The 19,223-nt window shown below is 35.6% G+C and overlaps 1 protein-coding gene across 2 annotated transcripts in view; it reads right to left on the bottom strand.

The window, feature by feature from the left end:
- LOC149783203 (uncharacterized) overlaps nucleotides 1–19,223 on the bottom strand; it is a 52,634-nt gene that overhangs the window by 17,716 nt on the left and 15,695 nt on the right. The window contains exons 3-4 of one of the 2 annotated variants that reach the window (XM_089931437.1): nucleotides 14,823–15,068; nucleotides 239–463 (exon numbers count right to left, since the gene is read on the bottom strand). In XM_089931437.1, the coding sequence (XP_089787563.1) occupies nucleotides 239–463; nucleotides 14,823–15,068 (471 nt within the window). The remainder of the gene's footprint in view (nucleotides 1–238; nucleotides 464–14,822; nucleotides 15,069–19,223) is intronic. The other variant, XM_089931438.1, reaches the window with a different exon arrangement.

The following is a 19,223-nucleotide window of genomic DNA, read 5'->3' on the forward strand; positions in this document are numbered from 1 at the left end:
GAATGGCTGGTCATCCTGACAAATATTGTCTGTAAGGTTATGGTCTGAAACTGCTTATGATTTTTTGAAATCCATCTTGTTATTCAACAGAATATAATTTTGCATAGATAACAAAAATAATCCATATTCCAAAATGGTATAAATGTCTACACTGTGAAAAAAATTTGGTTAGACAGTAATTTCCATGTGTAAAACAAAACAATTTTAATGACCAAGAATAGGATTTGTCCTAACTTACCTCCTTCACAGTTTTTACTCTCCTGGTATTTTTTGGACATACAAAGAAGCACAACATATGCCCCTTCCACAGCTTCAGCCATACTTGCATGCAACTTTGGTCCCATATTTTTTACATCTATCCATATGGGGAATCCATTGTTTTCAAGTTGATTCTTTATCCATAATGCCTTTTGCTGGTGGTCCCATTGATAACTAATCATCACATGTCTTTTTTCTGTATCTGCTGTGAGAGAGAGAGAGAGAGAGAGAGTGTTGAGCTATTAGTGCTACATGTAGGTGCAGTGTAAAGGACACTGCTTGATATAATATGGTCTGGAAGACTTATACAGAATACCTTTATGGATAAAAAAGGACATAACTCTGTTAACAAAAGTTTGATGCAAAACACTGGCAATCAAATTCATGCAAAAGCTTAGTAATACAAAGCTGCACAATACAAGGATTACTGGTACTGCAAAGGTGGATAAACAAGTTTTAAAAAATATGGGCCACTATTCCACAAATTAATGATATTAACTTTACATAAAAATCTCATGGGAACAGACAACTAATTCAACTACCATAGACTATAATGTTAATCACCACTTCATGCTGAGACTAAAAGGGTTGGATCTGTAAGTAAAATTCTCAATACTAACAAACTTGTCAAAATTGATTGAGAAACATGTCCATGACTCATTCATGTCATATTTAACCAAACACTTGCTACACCCTAATCAATCAGGCTTTAGACAGAAACATTCAAGTGAGACTGCTTTGATCTCACTAACTGATAAAAGGCTTCAAGCACTTGACCAAGGTAGAATAAATAGGATCTGTATTTGTAGATTTCAGGAAAGCTTTTGACATGGTGGATCATGAAATCCTTTTGAAGAAACTGAAAATCTACCAATGTGATGAAAGAACAATTAGATGGTTTACTTCTTACTTAAGTGAGAGAACACAACATGTTTACATAAATAATGTTCTGTCTGAAACTGGAACTGTCAGATATGGAGTACCACAAGGCTCAATTATAGGTCCATTACTATTCATTTTATTTATTAATGACCTACCAATTTTACTAAGGGACTCAATATCATTTACAGATCTCTATGCAGATGACACAACAGTGTCAGACATCCAAAACACAAAGCATGAGCTCGAAATTTCTTTACAAAATGCCCTAAACAAACTGGAAAACTGGTGCGCATGCAATGGCATTATGGTAAGTACTGGTAAAACTAAAATATTACTTATCTCAACACGGCAAAAAAGGACAAATCTTGATAGTGATTAACTATGTCTGACATGGAAGGATAAAAATTTGCAAATGGTCTGTCATGACAGACTACTTGATGTTTTGGTAGATAATAACCTATTATGGACTGAACATATCAAACATATCAGTAAAAAAGTCAATTCAAGTTTATGAATTCTCAGTAGGATAACACATTTTCTCCCTGAAAAGCACAGAAAACTATTTTATAACAGTTACATACAACCCTATTTAGACTACTGTAATACAATATGGGGTAATTCAAATGATAAAAACATAGCAAAGGTGGCACATCTTCAAAAAAAGACCATTTGGGCTGATATCAATCCAGAAAGAAAGCAAGGAAAATTTAGCTTGTAAGTTAAAAATACTACATTTTAAAGCCTGAATTTGTGTGAGAAAAGCCAAATTAATGTACAGGATATCCAATAATAGTGCTCCTGAATATTTACAATCACTTTTCCAGTATAGGCTACCTGGTAATACTCCCCACCTGCGATCCATGTCTTCCAAACAGTATAAAATTCCAAGCCAAATAAAGAATTATTTTTAAAAAGTTTCCAATACTCTGGAACTTTGCTCTGGAATAATATTCCAGTTCAGATTAGAAATGCCCACTCTATTTCCATCTTCCAAACCCAATATATCCAGTGGCTTCAGAGATGCAGCTAAAATAAATAAATTCCTTTGTATAATCGCCTCAAGGTAGATTATTTCTTAGCTAATTGTGTTACCCTCTTTAAGTAAAGTTATTATTATTATTCTATGTCTATGTACTTTAACAATGATCTTGCCATATGCACTTCTTGGGGTGCCTACATAACGAACTTCCAAAGGAATATGGATGTATATGAATCCAAACGAAGTGAATACTTGCCACTTAAAGGTATGCAGAATCAAATTCTAAACAACATGAAATGGTGTCATCCTCTATGGACATCTATAAAACAGCTGGGGGGGGGGGGAGGGGGAATAGTCTGTTTAATGGCAGAATATTCGTTTTAAAATCACATTGGAAATAATTGTCAATAAATTGCTTTATCTATTGCAGTTATTCATTTTTATATTAAAAATAAAAAATGACATTTATTTTCAAGATAACCAACCGCTGAGAGATTTCTAACATTATTCCAACTGGTATTAACAATCCTTCATGTGTATGCAAAAACACTGTGTATTACATCACTGCTTTATGTCGTCATTGAGTAGTCTGGTTCCCTACTCTATATGTTCCTTGCTTTGATCTCTACTGTTGTGGAATGCAATGCAAGGATCATAACTTTCAGGGAACCAGACTATTTCCTGATTCAAATTCAAACAAGATTCCTTCTATTAAAAAAAAAAGAACATTAAGTTCGTAAAACAGCCTTCAACGTCAAAGATCTTTTTTTATTGTTCTATTAGAACAATACTGATACCATGATTTCATTATAATTGATAGTGAAACTTCTCACCCGTGAGGAAATCTCGAGTGCCAATTCAGGAATTACAACAACAAACTCTGAAACTAGCTTCTCATTAATAAAACGTATATGTGAACCAGAATTTTATTTCATGAAGAATTCTTTTCGCTTGGTTTTCTTTCTTTGATCACATTTGTGAATGAGTAGGTTTTAAGGTAGTTTAATTATATTACATTCCAGAATTGTAAGTGTTCGATTGATCACTTGAAATGAGTTGACCTGGCACTATGAAGGCATGATAGCTCTTAATTTGCATTAATGTTAACTTTTCATTTGTTCCACCCACTCTACAAAAGATGTAATTAACATGGTAATACAAGAGGGTCAGCTTTTAATTTATTGCAACAGTACAACAAATACTTGTGCAATCAGGTATCAAAACAAGGTCATCACTTAATTAGGTTCTCACAGAAATGCCTGTGGACATAGCTGTTATGGTAGATTGGCATATTTCACGTTTGAATACAACTGGGCACATTGTATTTAAAATCATTACACTTAAACTGAACAAAAAGACAGAACTAATACTCAAATTTCAATTGATTAAAAAAACAATTTATTTATTTGTGGTATGTCTATTTGATTTAATTTATAACTGATTTAATTTAAGTCTTTGTTTGTTAGTTTTTAAATTTTTCTTATTCCATTACATGTTACTGTAATGTTGTCTAGAATAGGGTTCAGAGTTTTTATATATATTTTAGACGTAAACAACGTAAACAGCTAATAATAGTTGAAACTTTCTATTTAAAGATGACCTAGTTCCTGACGTTAATTCAAAATTGGTAAACATTTTTTAAAATTTCTTTCCCAGAGTGAAAATCATTGGTCGTAATCAAGGCCATACTGAGCATGTGATATTAATAATGTAAATAGTTTCGACGAAGTTCTAGAAAGTGATCACGTGATCTCCATATGGGAATCTATTTTGCGTCTTATTTAGATTTAATATTGATGTTTTGAGAAAGAATAGTCAGTAGGTGCCTTAACTCTGGCGATGTCCAGATGTTTTATGTAGTGACCAGTTTTTTGGGCTAATTATTTCATTTTTCTTCAAAGTATTTGGATTTCAAGATTCTGTTCTCTGAAAAAATATAGGTGCTGATACAGAAATTCTTGGACAAAGACATTTGTTGAAATTTTATTTGGAATTCAAAACTGGAGTATTATTTTGTGATTCAACCAGGAATTGTTGACACACCAGGATAACACAGGCTACAGCATATGTCATCATCCCCCATGTTGTATTTTTCATCGGGACTCCAACTCAGTTTCATTTAGGACTTCTTAATAATATGACTTCTATTTTTCAATTCTTGGATTAATTTTGGATTTGATTCATAAGACTGTTAAGTTCTTTTGCTTATTTTTACCTTGTTTTTCTAGGGAAATAAATTATTTGTTAAATTTTACAAAGCTTATTGTCTTCACCTTTTCCTTGTTGCTGTTTATGAGAGCCCAAACATGTAACATTTGGTATTTATTTATAAAATTGATGTCTCAAGTGGGCATTAGTCACATTTTCGTTGATCAAAATTTTGTTGCATACTGTTATTTACGCTGTACCAAGAATGTTGTTTGGAAAGAAATCTAACAAAATACATGACTTCTTATTAAAAGTTGATAATTTTAGAATGTTGACACATTTCTGGGTCATATCAACTGTTTCGACGATAGAATGAGCAATGTATCAAGGTTTCAGTTACCAATTTTTATCACGATTTTCTTCATTTGCAACAAATAGGGCTCAATGTTTTGGTACTTTCAGGTATAAATAAAAGGGATCCATGACTGACCTCACATTATAAGCTGGTTTGCGAGTTAACAGGGCACAAGTTATTGGGGGGGGGGGGAGTGGTGTATTATGAACGTCACTTGGTATTAATTTGTACTTGGCCAGTGAGTGTTGGCAAGTGTTTTCATTTTATCAGACAAAAATGAGAGCCTGTTCCTGCAACAGTTGTATCAGATTAATTCCAAATTTAATGAATAAAAAAACAAATAGCTAATAATTATTGCTGACTGCTGAAGATTAAAATAAACTTCATACTGTTTGTATCATTTTGTACCAATTTTCCAACACTTGTATCAATAAGTATACAATAGCAAAAGATGCATTTACTTATCAATCATCAATGAATCATTTCACCCCTAGTGTTTGCATAGCATCTGAGGTCAAGGTCCAGACTTTTTTGCAATTAGATTGGAATTTTCCATTGGAATGGATTCACATCAAGGTCAAGTGAAAATGGGTATCAACAGACATTAGATAAACAAATAATTCATTTCTGTTTTACGTCAGTTTCTGGAATAGACATGTGGTCAGTGTTTACAGCTGTATTCACATATAATTTGCATGGAATTACTTATTTAAAATATTCATTGCAATTACTAAAGTGCCTATTTACTTTTTGGTTATGCATGCTACTTTGGATTATGGTGAATTATTATGACTATGGTCTTAAACTAAGCAATAGTAACATAAATGAGTGAAAAGTAACAAGTTCTGTAAAATTCAATAAATAATTTATTTCCTGAGAATAAAAAGTGACAATTTAAAAAGAACTTACAATAATGCAAATTAAATTCCAGTAGTGTTCGAAATAGGATCCAGCGCTGAAAGTGTTGATGTGCCATTAGTGGCCCATGACATGGTGATGTGACGTCTTTTGATGAATCATGATAATATAATCCAAAATGTCCTTGTCTGAATTCACTATAAGTCCCAAATTAATGTCTCTGTCCAAGAATATTATGTATGAGCACCTTGTATTTCCAGCAGATAAATAAATTTCAACAAATAATGTCAACCAAATCAAAATAGTGAACACAACAACACAAATGATTCTGCTTCAAGATCTTACAGCACGAATGAATAATTTCTAGGTAAACATGATTATAATTGTGACCTGACCTAAGTCACAATTAGCATTTTCTGGAGATATTATTACTTAATGGAAGTTATCCATTCTAGAACATTCCAAATGTTTACAAGATAAAATCTATTACTAAAATTATAATAAAAACTGTGGTTAACATCAGGTATGTATTTTTATGGGGGAATTCCAAAAACCAAGATCCAGACCCAAATAAATGTTTACCTCTATTGATAATGATCTTAATATTAAACCCACACTCATAAAAATATTAGCCATGTATTATTTGTTTACCAAAATAAAAATACCAGTGTCACTAGTCAGGAACAGCATGAACTTGATTCTGGACTAGGTTGAGTCCAAAATACTGTTAATAATAACAAAAAAGGATGGAGAAAAATCCTAATAAATAATACAAGTTAAATATACATAACAGAACTCATCCAAAGACATTCTGGACTGCATCATTGTGTTAGGATATTCAAGACTATTGGAATTCATTCGGAATATTCTGCATTTTTGCACTTGTGATAGGACATTTAGGATTACTTGGGGCTTAATTCATAACACTGTTAGCGCCTCTGGAGTTTTGTATTGTGGAGAAATAAATAACTTGTTGATTTTACTTATATTATTGGTTTCACTTTCTATCTGTGACAGAGCTTAAAACAGAGAGTCATAACAACAGTATGCACATATCATGCAAAAATTTCATTTCGAGTCAAACATAAAAACTTTACCAAAAGTTGAAAAAGGTCATGATGAACTTCTTTTAAGGTTGTGGTACTAAGAGAGATTCATATTGCAGGCATGAGACTGGACAGATTGCTAAAAATATGAAAACTGGAAAGGGTCTGGGGGTCCTCCACCAACAAAGGTCTGTAAGGGTATCAACCCAATTTTTTTTGGGGGGGGGGGGCAGGGGAAATAGAAACAATTTAAGCTAGCTAGGCAATTGCCCCAACCATAATCCTTAAATCACCCCAGGAAAGTTGGGGGCCAATATGGTTAGCGGCACCCAATTTAAGCCCACTCTCAACAAGATAAAGAATTTAACATTTCATGATATAAAATATTAATAAATTAACCGTGCATTCTTTTTAGCCCACTGTTCCCCCCACCCTTAATCCTACATTCACCCCGGCAAAGGTGGAGGCCAGATTGGTTAGGGGTACCTGATTTAAGCCCACTCTCAATCAGATTAAGAATTTAAATTTCATAACAAAAATACCAATAAATAAACCAAGAGTTCATTTCAAGAACATATTATCCTGCAGTCAGTTTCCCTGACTCTGATTTAACTTTTGAATATTCAATCCAACAGCTCTCTAATGCCTGGTTTCCATGTGAAGCATGATTCACATCCTTCCAGGAACACCCAACTTCCTGAAAAACATGTCAGATCTTTTGGCCATCAATTTCCTCCTCCATATATTCTCATCTTCGATACATTTTTTAAAAATATGCCACAGTTGATATCTTTGGCATTCACTCACCACCTTTCAATTATGAGGTTTGCTGTCATATTGATGCTGCTTCTTGTATATGAAGACGGGAAAAATATATAACTTATTTTGACTACCTTCTGGCAAAGACTGGTTCAACAATATACTCAACTTCTATATCCTGCCATTTACCAACTATTCTACTGGCAATCTCGTGGCACTTACCAACATGAACATGATGAACTCCACCCTACCCCATATTTCTCAGTAGATTTATGAAAGTCTCGGGAAAAGCAGGAAAAGGCTCATGCTATGATAAATTTAAAAATTCTAACATGAACAGTGCCCCAAAATGACAGTGAAGCCAAAAATATTTACCATAATGACATACTTTTGCAATTCTGCAATGAGAGAGCAGTGCTCATCAAGTTGCATGGCTTTTTATATATTCTGTGATTCTACCATGAACATACCTTGAAAAAAAAAACCACAATGCAAAGCTGAACAAGTTAGCATAGCATGAAATACGGGTCACGGTGATATATCTTTATGATAAGGAGATAGTGCTCATCAAGATGCATCCTCAAACCAAGTTTCATGGTTGACATTCTTATGTACAGTTGATATGCTTGATGCACTTGGTACTGAATGTAAGCATGATACCAAATTGGTAAAATGTGTGAGAATATTATGCTCAAAGTGCGGAAGTTTTTAAAACCCTTCAAATAAATTACCCCACAGATACAAATCGAACAAAAGGCAAAGTTTGTAACTTGAGAAATTTGTTGAAATTAAGCTGGGGCTATGGTGTAATGAACATTCAATTAGTTTAGTCAATAAGCGATTTCCCGTTGATAGGTATCCTTCAGTATGTTCTCTAGAAATGAAGGTTTGATTAAAATGGGTAGATTTAGAATGAAAGTTGTGCAGTATGTCATTGAAAAATAAATTAATATTTTCATATCAATTTTTTTGGGGGGGGTATACAGACCTTTATGACAAAAACCTTGTTTGCATAAGAGCAAGAGGTCAAAGTGGACCTGCTAATGTTCACCTGGGGAGTTTATATATGATAGCTTCTGATATAAGCTCCCACACATTCATGTACAGTGTATTTATACTGTTGAGGGAAATTAAATGCTTCGAGCATACAGTTAGTATATTTTGTATTAATGGTTGTGTCATTAGTCTTCTGATATATATTAGACTTCCTCAAATACTTGCAGTTGCCATTGTGCAACATGACTACCAGTTCAAAGGCAGTCAGAGGATATCAAAAATATCATTATGTCAAACTCTATGATTTATTTATGTATAGTTTACCGATTGCTTTTTTGTTGGACAATCAATACATGTTATGTTGTTGCAGAATAAACTTAATTCAATGTATCTGTCCGACTTTTACCACTTGTGAGAATAATACTCATCACATCAATCTTCAGCATAATAACTGCAATGCTTATCCAGTGTTTGCAGACATGAGATTTGCCATACTTTAGCATGAAGCAACATGTTGACTTGTTACACCACTGGAAGCTAGGTACATCAGTGTAACACCCCATTTTTCTTCTTACAGATACTTGTAAAGTGGTCACTTACCAGTAAAAGGGTCAGAATTGGAGTGTTCATCTTGTGACAAGGACTTCCCAACAAATGCAGTACAGTAGTAGTATATGTAAGTGCCGGTTCTGGGACAACACTTGTCCTAAAACTGGTTTCCAATATAAGGTAACATAAGCCCTAAACAGAGGTTTTGTGATAACCCTGGTATCCAACAAATAGGGTGGTCCCAAGCCTGGCTCCTAGTGCTGATTACAGCCGAAGTAAGCAAAATTGTTTTACTGAGACAATTTAATGATGTTAAAAGGATCATTGCTCATGCACCTGATGCTGTGTTGCATCAGAAGATTCTGATCATATTTAATTTCAATAATTCCATATTCTGACAATTCCTTACCCTGCTCTAAGGTTAACAACACTTGTCATCAAACACCAATCACTTTAAATGCAGTTAGTTCAATAACGACATCCCCGTTTTTCTGTATGCAGTAGTTACAGCTTCATCGAGCATCTCATATTTGTCTAGGATGACCTTTCATCCTCATCATCAATTCATAAATATTTTATGTCATTATTAAAGATTAGTGGTGTAAAAAGCAGACTTTTAAGATGCTCCCGTTCCATGCAACAAGTGCCCTGTCTCAGGATAAGATTTTTGTCACAGGTAATAGTTAAAATCAGTTGTCAGTAAGTTTATGTTGCTGTTCCAATGATAAAATGTAATCAGGACCCCATCCCATCACTTTGACAACATTTGGCCAAGTTGATTCTGAGCATGTAAGTGCTGATGTCAGCATTCTCACGATCCTTTTTGTTGTTGATGATGACTTGAGTGATGTAACGGAAACTCAAACTATTATTATATATTACATTAAAATAATGGATCTGCATCAGCAACTACTTGAGTTTGTGGACAAGTATAAAGTAAAGCAAAAATCAGATGAGTGGTACGATCTGTGGACAACTACCATTGGAGGTTCTGAGCTAGCAATGGTGATAAGCTGTTGTCCATGTTGGCGATGTATGAATAAAGACCTGAAAAAGCAAGATCTAAATGCAGTGTTACTGTACTTATGAGGTTTAATCTGTTGAGTATTTCTTGTACTGTCTCTCATAACATGAAATGATCATGGGGGACAAATCCATTATAACATCTACCATGAATAATTCTCTCACACAGCTTGACTAAATCTTCCACTATCATCATTTTGAGATCAGGCAAATGGTCATTTAGAAATTTTAAGTGCTTTTCCACATTTAGAGTGTGATTGCTTATGATCAACGTTTTGCTGTCCAATGCACTGATGCCATACAGCATCAAGGGTCATATAATTTTGACTTGGTTGATCCCTATTAAATCCGCTACAGTGTCCAAGCTTATTTGCAAATTGAGATAATTGCGATATTTATTTGCATTAGCCACAATGAACGCAAACAGGTTGTCGGGTATCAGCAAGGGATGGTAAATTTGCGAGAACAATCAAGCAATTTTCTCCAGACTCAAATGATTTTCGACCTATGCTAAAACCTTTAATCTTATGATCAGATGGTTTAAGAGGTCTCCAAGTCCATCAGTTCCAGGATTAAGAAGCTTATATGTGTAATCGATATCTAAATCCAGCGGTGCCTCAGGTGAATTGTCAAAATGTCAAAAATCCACATTGAGATCTGCCCGCTTGCAAATTTCTTTGCAAAGTTTTCGCTCAGGTGATGAAATGTTTTGCTGGTGTGAGTACACATCTGCGATCATATTCTGACTGATTTTTCCATAATCATGATGCACCAATATGTAAAACAGTGTTTTGATAGTTTTTTCTTGTTAAAACTTCCACTACTTCAGCAGTAATGGTCACCCTATGTGGTGGCACCACCGACACATCGTCTTTTTGATCTTTTTCCTGGGTTTGTTTATCCAGCAGTGCTAAAATCTTTAGGATTATATCCACATCCTTGTATTGAATTCTAGTTTGTTCAAAAAACACTTGTTTTGAGAAATGATTTCTCAGCATGCATCAATTTTTAAAATCTTTTACCCAGCATATTTTTTTCATGTATTCATGATCATCTGTGCTTGTTCTCGTCGGCAGCTCTCATTCCATGCTGTTGCATTTTCTTTGTGGCCACCAGTTTCCATGGTCTCGTGGTTGATGAAATTTTTGATTTCCTTGGACAGAACAGAAGATTCTAGATCATTGCAGAAACAATGCATGGTTTGCCAATGATTGATGGCGTTCTGTATTGCTGTTGTCTCATTTCAGCTAATTACACAAATTTATAACGACATCACCATAAAAATCTGTACAAAAATTGTCCAGATTGGATTTTGCAACATCCCATGCTTGTTTTAATTTTCCGATAGTTGCATAAGCTTTAGAGGTTCTTCCGGCCAATTTTTCTCATGCTGGGGTTTGACGCAGTGTCAGAACTCAACGAGATCACCAGGAGATCACCAGTGCATGATACTTCACCTGAAATAGCTCTGCTGGCATCTCTCTTTCTAGCAATGGCAACATCGCCACCCACATTTAATTTTTCAGTCACATTTAAATCGTTCAAATTGGACCTCCGGATTTATTTAGTTTAAGACTTAGAACAGAATCAAGATATTCTATGTTCACCGCACTATTCACCGTATTTGATCTAGTGCTGATCACATTCAGCAACTGTGAGCCCATGTTAAGATCGCTGGTAATCGCCCCACTGGATTTACTTAATTTTGTGTCCATGTATGATTTTATTCTAAACCACATTGGAATGGCGTTATCAGCTTGATCATCATCACCTCCAGCATTAACGATGATGTTTCCACTCATGTTAAGATCACCATTCGTCATTCCACTTGATAGTGATCATTTTTTGTTGATGTGACTCAACGATGTCTGTCGTAGGCAAATTTACAATACGCTGTCCATTTGTATTAAAATCACTGGTCAGTGTGACCCAATTTATTGACTTTTGTGCTCCCACCACCCGAAGATTCCATGAGCGTCTCGCCGCTATCATGATACAAAAAGCAGAAAAACTTGTTCTAATTTTAAATGCTTGCATAGAAATAGTGTCGTTGTTAAAAGTTTCTGTTAAATGTTTCATTGAACGGATTTAGTATAATGCAAAATAACATCAATTTTGATTCGGGTTAAATGTGCAAACACGTCATTGTTTTTTGTTACATGATCATCAGGCCCACCAGTCAAGGTAAAACTAATCTGCTGGTGAACCTGTTGTTGAATAACGGCCAGAAATACGATACTGTGATGGTATACACGCTTAATCACAAGCAGGACAAGTACAGGACATTATCCGATTTTAACGAAATGATCAAATCAATACACCATGTCAGTGGCACCAACACTGATGGCACTGACATTATAGAGAGAATCTTGACAGTGCCGATAAGATCTTCATGTTTGATGACATCAAAATCAATCATCAGAACATGAACAAAATCAGCAAGTATTTTTCATTATCATGGAACAAAAAAGCGTAGTATGTTTTATCTCAATCAAATGTCATAGTTCTTGGTTAATTGGCACCTGCTACAATCCACACACTTTGATTTCCGACATGGACTTTTTCAAGTGAGGATCATGCTTGGACACTGCAGAAATACATCAGTTTAGATAACCACGACATCAATTCAATTGCATGTAATCACTACAGAACCATCACCACCCAGGAAACCTTCACTGAAGTGATTCAAAAGTATAAGGTTACTAATACGTGTATGCAATTATCCATCGAGGAATTTAAGAATTTTTATCCGATTTATCATTTTGACATGTCCAAGCATGATCCTCACTTGAAAAAGTCCATGTCGGAAATCAAAGTGTGTGGATTGTAGCAGGTGCCAATTAACCAAGAACTATGCAGTTCTTCTAATTAAATCCAATCACTCCCTGGAATAATGATGGATAATTGATCTTTACTGAGTATGGACATACTGTTATGAGACTATGCTCTTAAAATAAGTAACAGAAAGAGTGAAAAGCAACAAGCTTTGTAGAATTCAGCAAATAATTTATTTCCCTAGAATACAAAGTGAAAAAAATAATTTGAAGAAATAGATTCCAGCCCGAAATGAAATACTGGTCACAACATATAATACAACTTGAACGTGCTAGATCTTAAAGCAATAATTAACTTTCCCTTCTGTGATTAAATTATGTAGTCCTCTACTTCACCTCAGGTCACAATTAGCATTTTTCTATCCAGAAAACACTATTACCCAATGCAAAATAACCTTCTAGAATGATCATAATGTTTACAAAATAAAAAATGTTAGTATTAGAAACCTGTTGCTAAAATTAACAATATAGAACCTGGACTAGGTCAGGTAGACCAGGTGAATCCCAATAATTCATGACCCAGACCCAAATAAACAAATTTACTTCTATTAATAATGATGCTGATATTAAGACCATACACGTAGAGAATATTTAGCTATGTATTAGTTGTTTACAAACTAAAATATAAAAAAGAACCCCAATTCAGGTCCAGCAAAAAATGAACTCAGTTTTGGATAAGGTCAAGTCCAACATACAATGTTACATTGCAATAACATATAATGAAATACAAATTTAAAAAAATAACAAACAAACAAACAATGCAAATTAAATATACATAACACTGTGACTGCCCTCATTGTTGGGTACTGGGGTTCCGGTTGTCACAATACCTCTGTTTAGGGCTTGTCTCACTTTGTATTGGATGCCAATTTTAGGACAGGGGTTGTCCCAGGACTGACTCTCACATATACTACTTACTGTGTATATAGAATATTCATGCAGATGTACATGGTTCCTGGACCATGTGAATTTGAATGTATGCAATACTTTGATCCCAACACTTTTCCTGCAATGATGGTGATATACCATTGTGCAGTAACTATCAAATGGACACTTTGATCGCTCATTATGGTCAACCAAGACAGCACAGTGATGCAATCTGCTGATCAGTGCTGATTAAGTAATGAGTTGGGAATTCTGAAGTAAACTGTACACATTAACTATATAGGACTTCAGCAGCTAAATTATTCTAAGATTGGATGATACCCAAATGTGATTCATCTGACAGAAATTTCACATGACTTTCCAGTGTCAGGTGTGGAGTAAGAGTGCAGCTTTTGACAACAGAATTTATCAAAACAAAGCTGTAGTGCAGTCTGAGTGCTGACAAACTTACGAAAATAAATCTCATTACGGGTAGTCTGATTTAAGACTAGTAGTTAGGAATTGGAAGGGAAATATAAACAGACATCTGTATCACCAAAACAAAGAGAATGCTTTTGCTACAACGATTAAATTTTAAGTACACCGATTTACCTACTATATTACAAATGTGGCAGCTGATGACAGGAACAATTTAAATAGATCTTGCTAACATAAAATATTATAAACATGAGCATTAGTCTGTTGCAGATCATAGGGATAAATGTATGGTTTGCTGCTACCACCTGACATGACCTAATATGGAGGGGTCAAAATTGTCAACAAACAGCAAATTCATGTGTGTGTCTAAAGTCCATCAACATGTAATTGAACTTGGAAAAATGTAAGGATTGTCCTATTGATCTTATCCTGGGAACTAGTACCTTATTTATAACATATAAACTGTTCACAGCCCCACCCTTATAGTTTATACAAGGTTGTGGGCTCATCAATATGTGTGGTTCTCATTACACTGATGATATAAGTGTGTACTCCAAGTTTAATCAAATCAGATCAGAAATATGACCCTGAACCCAAGCTCAGCCAATCAGCTTCAAGATCACCTCATTATTATGCACATACCTCACTCATATTCGAGCTTGTCTGATAATATAAACCCATTTATTCCAGGTTTCAAAACTGCATCAAAATCACGACCTCCAGAGTGGTAGGAAGAAAATGCTGATAGATGGATAATGGATACAGGCCATGCCACAAGATTATTTGGGTGTAAGACAGTTATTAAACTAACAAAACATGATGTCAGGATGTACCTTCTTTACCTGTTCTGGATGATGAAGATGACGTCGCATAATCCTGTGATGCTTGAGATGATGTAGCCAAAGATTCAGGTGCCAGTGGAAGTATGCTTGATGCCTGCATTGCTGCAACTGAAGAACTTAAGGATTCCATTTGGTCCTCATTCCTATTCTGGGTTATGTTGGAAGCAACTTGCATTGAAGGCAGTGGATTGGCAATCAGGTGACCTACTTCGGACCTCAGTATCCCATCTCCAGGGTCTAAAATAATCATAGGAAACAATGTTTCAATAATTTTGTACTGTTAAAGGCCATGTAAAATATAAAAAAAAGTGATTTTCAGTCATAAGAGTTTTGTCTGGAAAAACATTGTCATGCAGATTTATCAAAGTACCGGTACATCCCATTAGAAATTTCCACTGCCAAAGAAAATTCATGTGCCAATTAAACAAGGTGTTTACTTGTTAATACAAATCCCCTCATCAATAGGAACCCATCTGGATTTGCAAACAAAATACAGACTGCTATGAAGAAACATAGAAGCCTGAAACAACTGATCACAGATACCTATTTCTGGAATGGTTAAGTTACTCTCAATGAGATGCATCCACATGAATGTAGATACAACAGGATCTTATATATTTAGAGTGTTCTGACATGGATGAGTTACTCTCATGAATATTTACATAGATCTGGCTCACACCACCACAAAAAGGTTTATTCATGAAGGTGAAAAGGATTTATGATAATGCAGGCATGATGTATGAATAGCTGAAAAAACAAAAGCTGATCAGAGGTAAAATTAGGTCACATTTGCCTGGTTTTGGTATAGCTGAAATACCTTTCTTATGATACATCCATGTGCCAATTTCATGAGTATATGTCAAATTGGGTCAAAGATATTGAGTTTATCAAACAGATACATGAAACATTTTTTAAAAGTTACTCAAGCATGAATATCTGATCACACTGACTTAGTTCCTGTATGACAGAGTTACTCTACTTGAATAACATCAACCTACCAATTTTTATGAGTGCAAGTGAAATATTCCCCAAGATATTGTACTGTGTTTGAAAGAACTGTTGAAAATTAAAGTCACTCAAGTGTGAAAATCATGTCAAACTGACCTAGTTTTGGAATGTTTTAGTAATATTCCATAAGATATAATCACATAACAATTTTCATGAGTGTTAACGAAAGGGTCCAAGATACTGCAGCTTTAACAAACAGCAGAAAATATGAAAGTCACTCATGCATCAAAAATGGATGACAACTGTTTTTGGTAAGGTAAAATTACTATTATCAATACTTTACCCACATGCCAATTTCCATCTGTAAGTGAAATAAGGTCCCAAAAAGTGAATGGAAGACAAAAGAACAGCTGAAAATACTGAAGTCACTGTGGCATGAACATTGTATCACAATGACATAGTTCTGGTATGGATGCATTGCTTGCATGTACTTATATATTTGACTATGTAATTCAATATCCATGATTGAATATCCATCTGAGGAAAGAAGTGAAAGTATATTGTTGACTATACATGTACATGCTACTATATGTATGTATGTATGTATGTATGTATGAATGTATGTATGTATGTAAATAAGTTCCTTTGTATGAGGACCTCAAGGTAGATTACTTACTCAGCTAATTGTGTTACGCTCTTTAAATATGCCATTACATGCATCAAAAAGTGTCCACATGCATATACTAATTTGCAGCATGTATGTGACAGTGGGTCCCAGATATCAAGTTTAACACATGCATATACTAATCTCAGATATAAATCTATATTCCAGGACAACCAAAATGCTACCATTTGGTGCATGTTACCACTAGTGGACATCATCCATGGAAGGCAAAGCTGAGTTGACACATTGACCAAGTACACCATGCATGCATCAGGAATTGCAAGTATTTCCCATGGAATCACAATGACAAGCAACATCTATTTTGGGATCCATGTGTGTCAATTTACGTAAGTGCTGATTCTGTCATGGAAACTCTACTGCTTAATGTCCAGTGGGGACAAACTCACCTAGGTGCAAAGGCACATGCAATGCGATGTTGCCATGACTGGGTAAGATCTGCTGCATTCACGAATTCATGATGCACTCCATGTACATGCCATGCCATTCACACAACCATGTATGGGACTCCTTTGGCTTTCTTGATGTTTTTGTTGGCAGTCTTTATCAAATACATGTTGGATTGCAGTTCCATGCATTCCTCAATGGCCTTGCCTGTGCACTCTTCTTTAAATTTTCCCATTATAGCTTTGTTAATGTTGCTAAATATTTTGGTCACCCAGTGGTGTCAAATTTATTAGTGAGCAATGCCTCACAGATTGATGTTGACAGCATTGGTAGTAACATGGATTAGCAAAGAGTATCCGTGTACAGCGTGTTAATGTTGTCACCGTACCACAGCTTGATTGCATCATAGTAAAACTTGTACACGAGTAATTTGGATTTATCAAAAGCAGACACAACAACTTTGTCAACCTTATTTTTATTTTTTTTACTATGGAAGGCTATGAGTTCATCATCAAATATCTGTCATGACTCTAACACAGCAGTCAGCAATGCATCTACAAAGTTCATCTTGCTCAATGTCCCAAACAAGGTCAACATGGATTCACTTCTGCAGATTCTCCATGTTTTTCCAGAACATGGCATTGTTCATCAGCTTGAAAAAGTCCTTTACAAACTTGTGGCATTGGTGAACTGTTCCATATTCATCTCAATGCAAGGAACCATCCATGTGCACGGACAAACCGTAACACCCAGTAGACTTTCAGCACATGCAGTCCGAACCACAAATACTGTTTCATATGTGAACAATGAAGTTCATCTTTCCCGCATGGATTCATACAAGCTTGGTGCATTTTGAACTTACTGAATTGTGCATGATTACACACTTGTATAGAGAATAGTCATGGGGAACCAACAGCACTTCCGGGGTCAGTGGACAATCATAGTGTAGGTGTTACAGCTTGTCCGGGAATTCTGTAAACCTCGAAGAAGTATCCTATGGCACTACTGCTGTCGTTCTCATGTACGTGCACATTGATGTCCATGAGCGTGAGAAGCAAAGCTGTCACATAATTGATCCACTGAAATTTGCCAACAGGCTGCATCATTGCCACAGGTTACTGGGATCCAGATACATGATATAGCTGTGTGTTTTTGGATTTTTAATGCAGCTTTAACAATTTGAGTCATATCGCTGCAATGTCTGCAGTGTGGCAGTTTATACTGATGTCTAGCAAGCGGCATCATGCTGCAGACATGTGGCATCATGTCCCACCCAGTCACATTATCCTGACACCTGGCCAACCAATCCTAACACTAACCTCTTAATGCTGAGCACCAAGCAAGACTGCTGCTAGTACCATTTTTATAAGTCTTTGTTATGACTCAGCCGGGGTTCAAACCCATGTACTCCTGCATCTGAGGTGGATGCTCTAACCACTTAGACCACTGGAGTGGTCCATTATATAACTTACTGGTATAGTTGGATGGTATCCATCCATGAGCAAAACAGTGGCTAGTCAAGCGATCATAAAGCATTTGTGGCCTCCTGCCAAAATGTTGTTGAAAATTTTGTCCAGGATAGAACTTAGGAGCTGCATCAAGTCAAGGAACTGCAGTTGGCCTTGCCAAATGTCATGTATTTTCCATATTATTCTTGGTGCATTCGATGACAATGCAACTCATTCCATAATCAAGTGGCCATTGGCACTGTATCTGTGCAAGTTATGAAACAACTGGAATTCTGTTTATGCTGCATTTTGCATGCACCAATGATCTGTATGCATCACTGATGTGGAAATGATCAAGCACTATTTCACCAATGGAGCTGAATGCTCCATCACAGATCCAACAATGAGCAGCCATGAAATGCTTGCTAATGTCATTGGTCATAATCATGTCTGTGTGCAAGGCTTGTTGTTGCCAGATTGATTTGGCAGTAGCTAGTACCCTGGGTGCATATAATATTGGCAGCTCAGTTGCTCTGTCACATTTGACTACAGTGTATCAAAAACCTGCATGGGGCTTGTTCAGCTGCTTGCATTGAATTTGACTGGACTGCAGGGGTTTTCTCGATTGTTGGAAACAATGGAATCTTTAGGCTCTCAAAGTCCACAAAGATCACATATGAGAACTTCATCTTCATTTTCACCATAGTGAATTTCAAATGTTTTTGTCAGGTTCTAGCATTATCGCATTCTAAGATTTCTCACTGACTCCACCACAGTCAAAGTCATGCTTATCAAGCAACTATTGCATGGTAAATACATGCAGGGAACATTGACATGGAAATGTTTTCCTGTTGTGCTTGCTATGTTGGCAAAACAACCAGGAAAGATGTTTTTCTTTCCTTAGACCATTCACATTGCTCAGCAATA

This window comes from Sinohyriopsis cumingii, chromosome 14 (genome assembly GCF_028554795.1).
Source record: "Sinohyriopsis cumingii isolate HCF-2022 chromosome 14, ASM2855479v2, whole genome shotgun sequence".
NCBI classification, from domain to species: Eukaryota; Metazoa; Mollusca; class Bivalvia; order Unionida; family Unionidae; genus Sinohyriopsis; species Sinohyriopsis cumingii.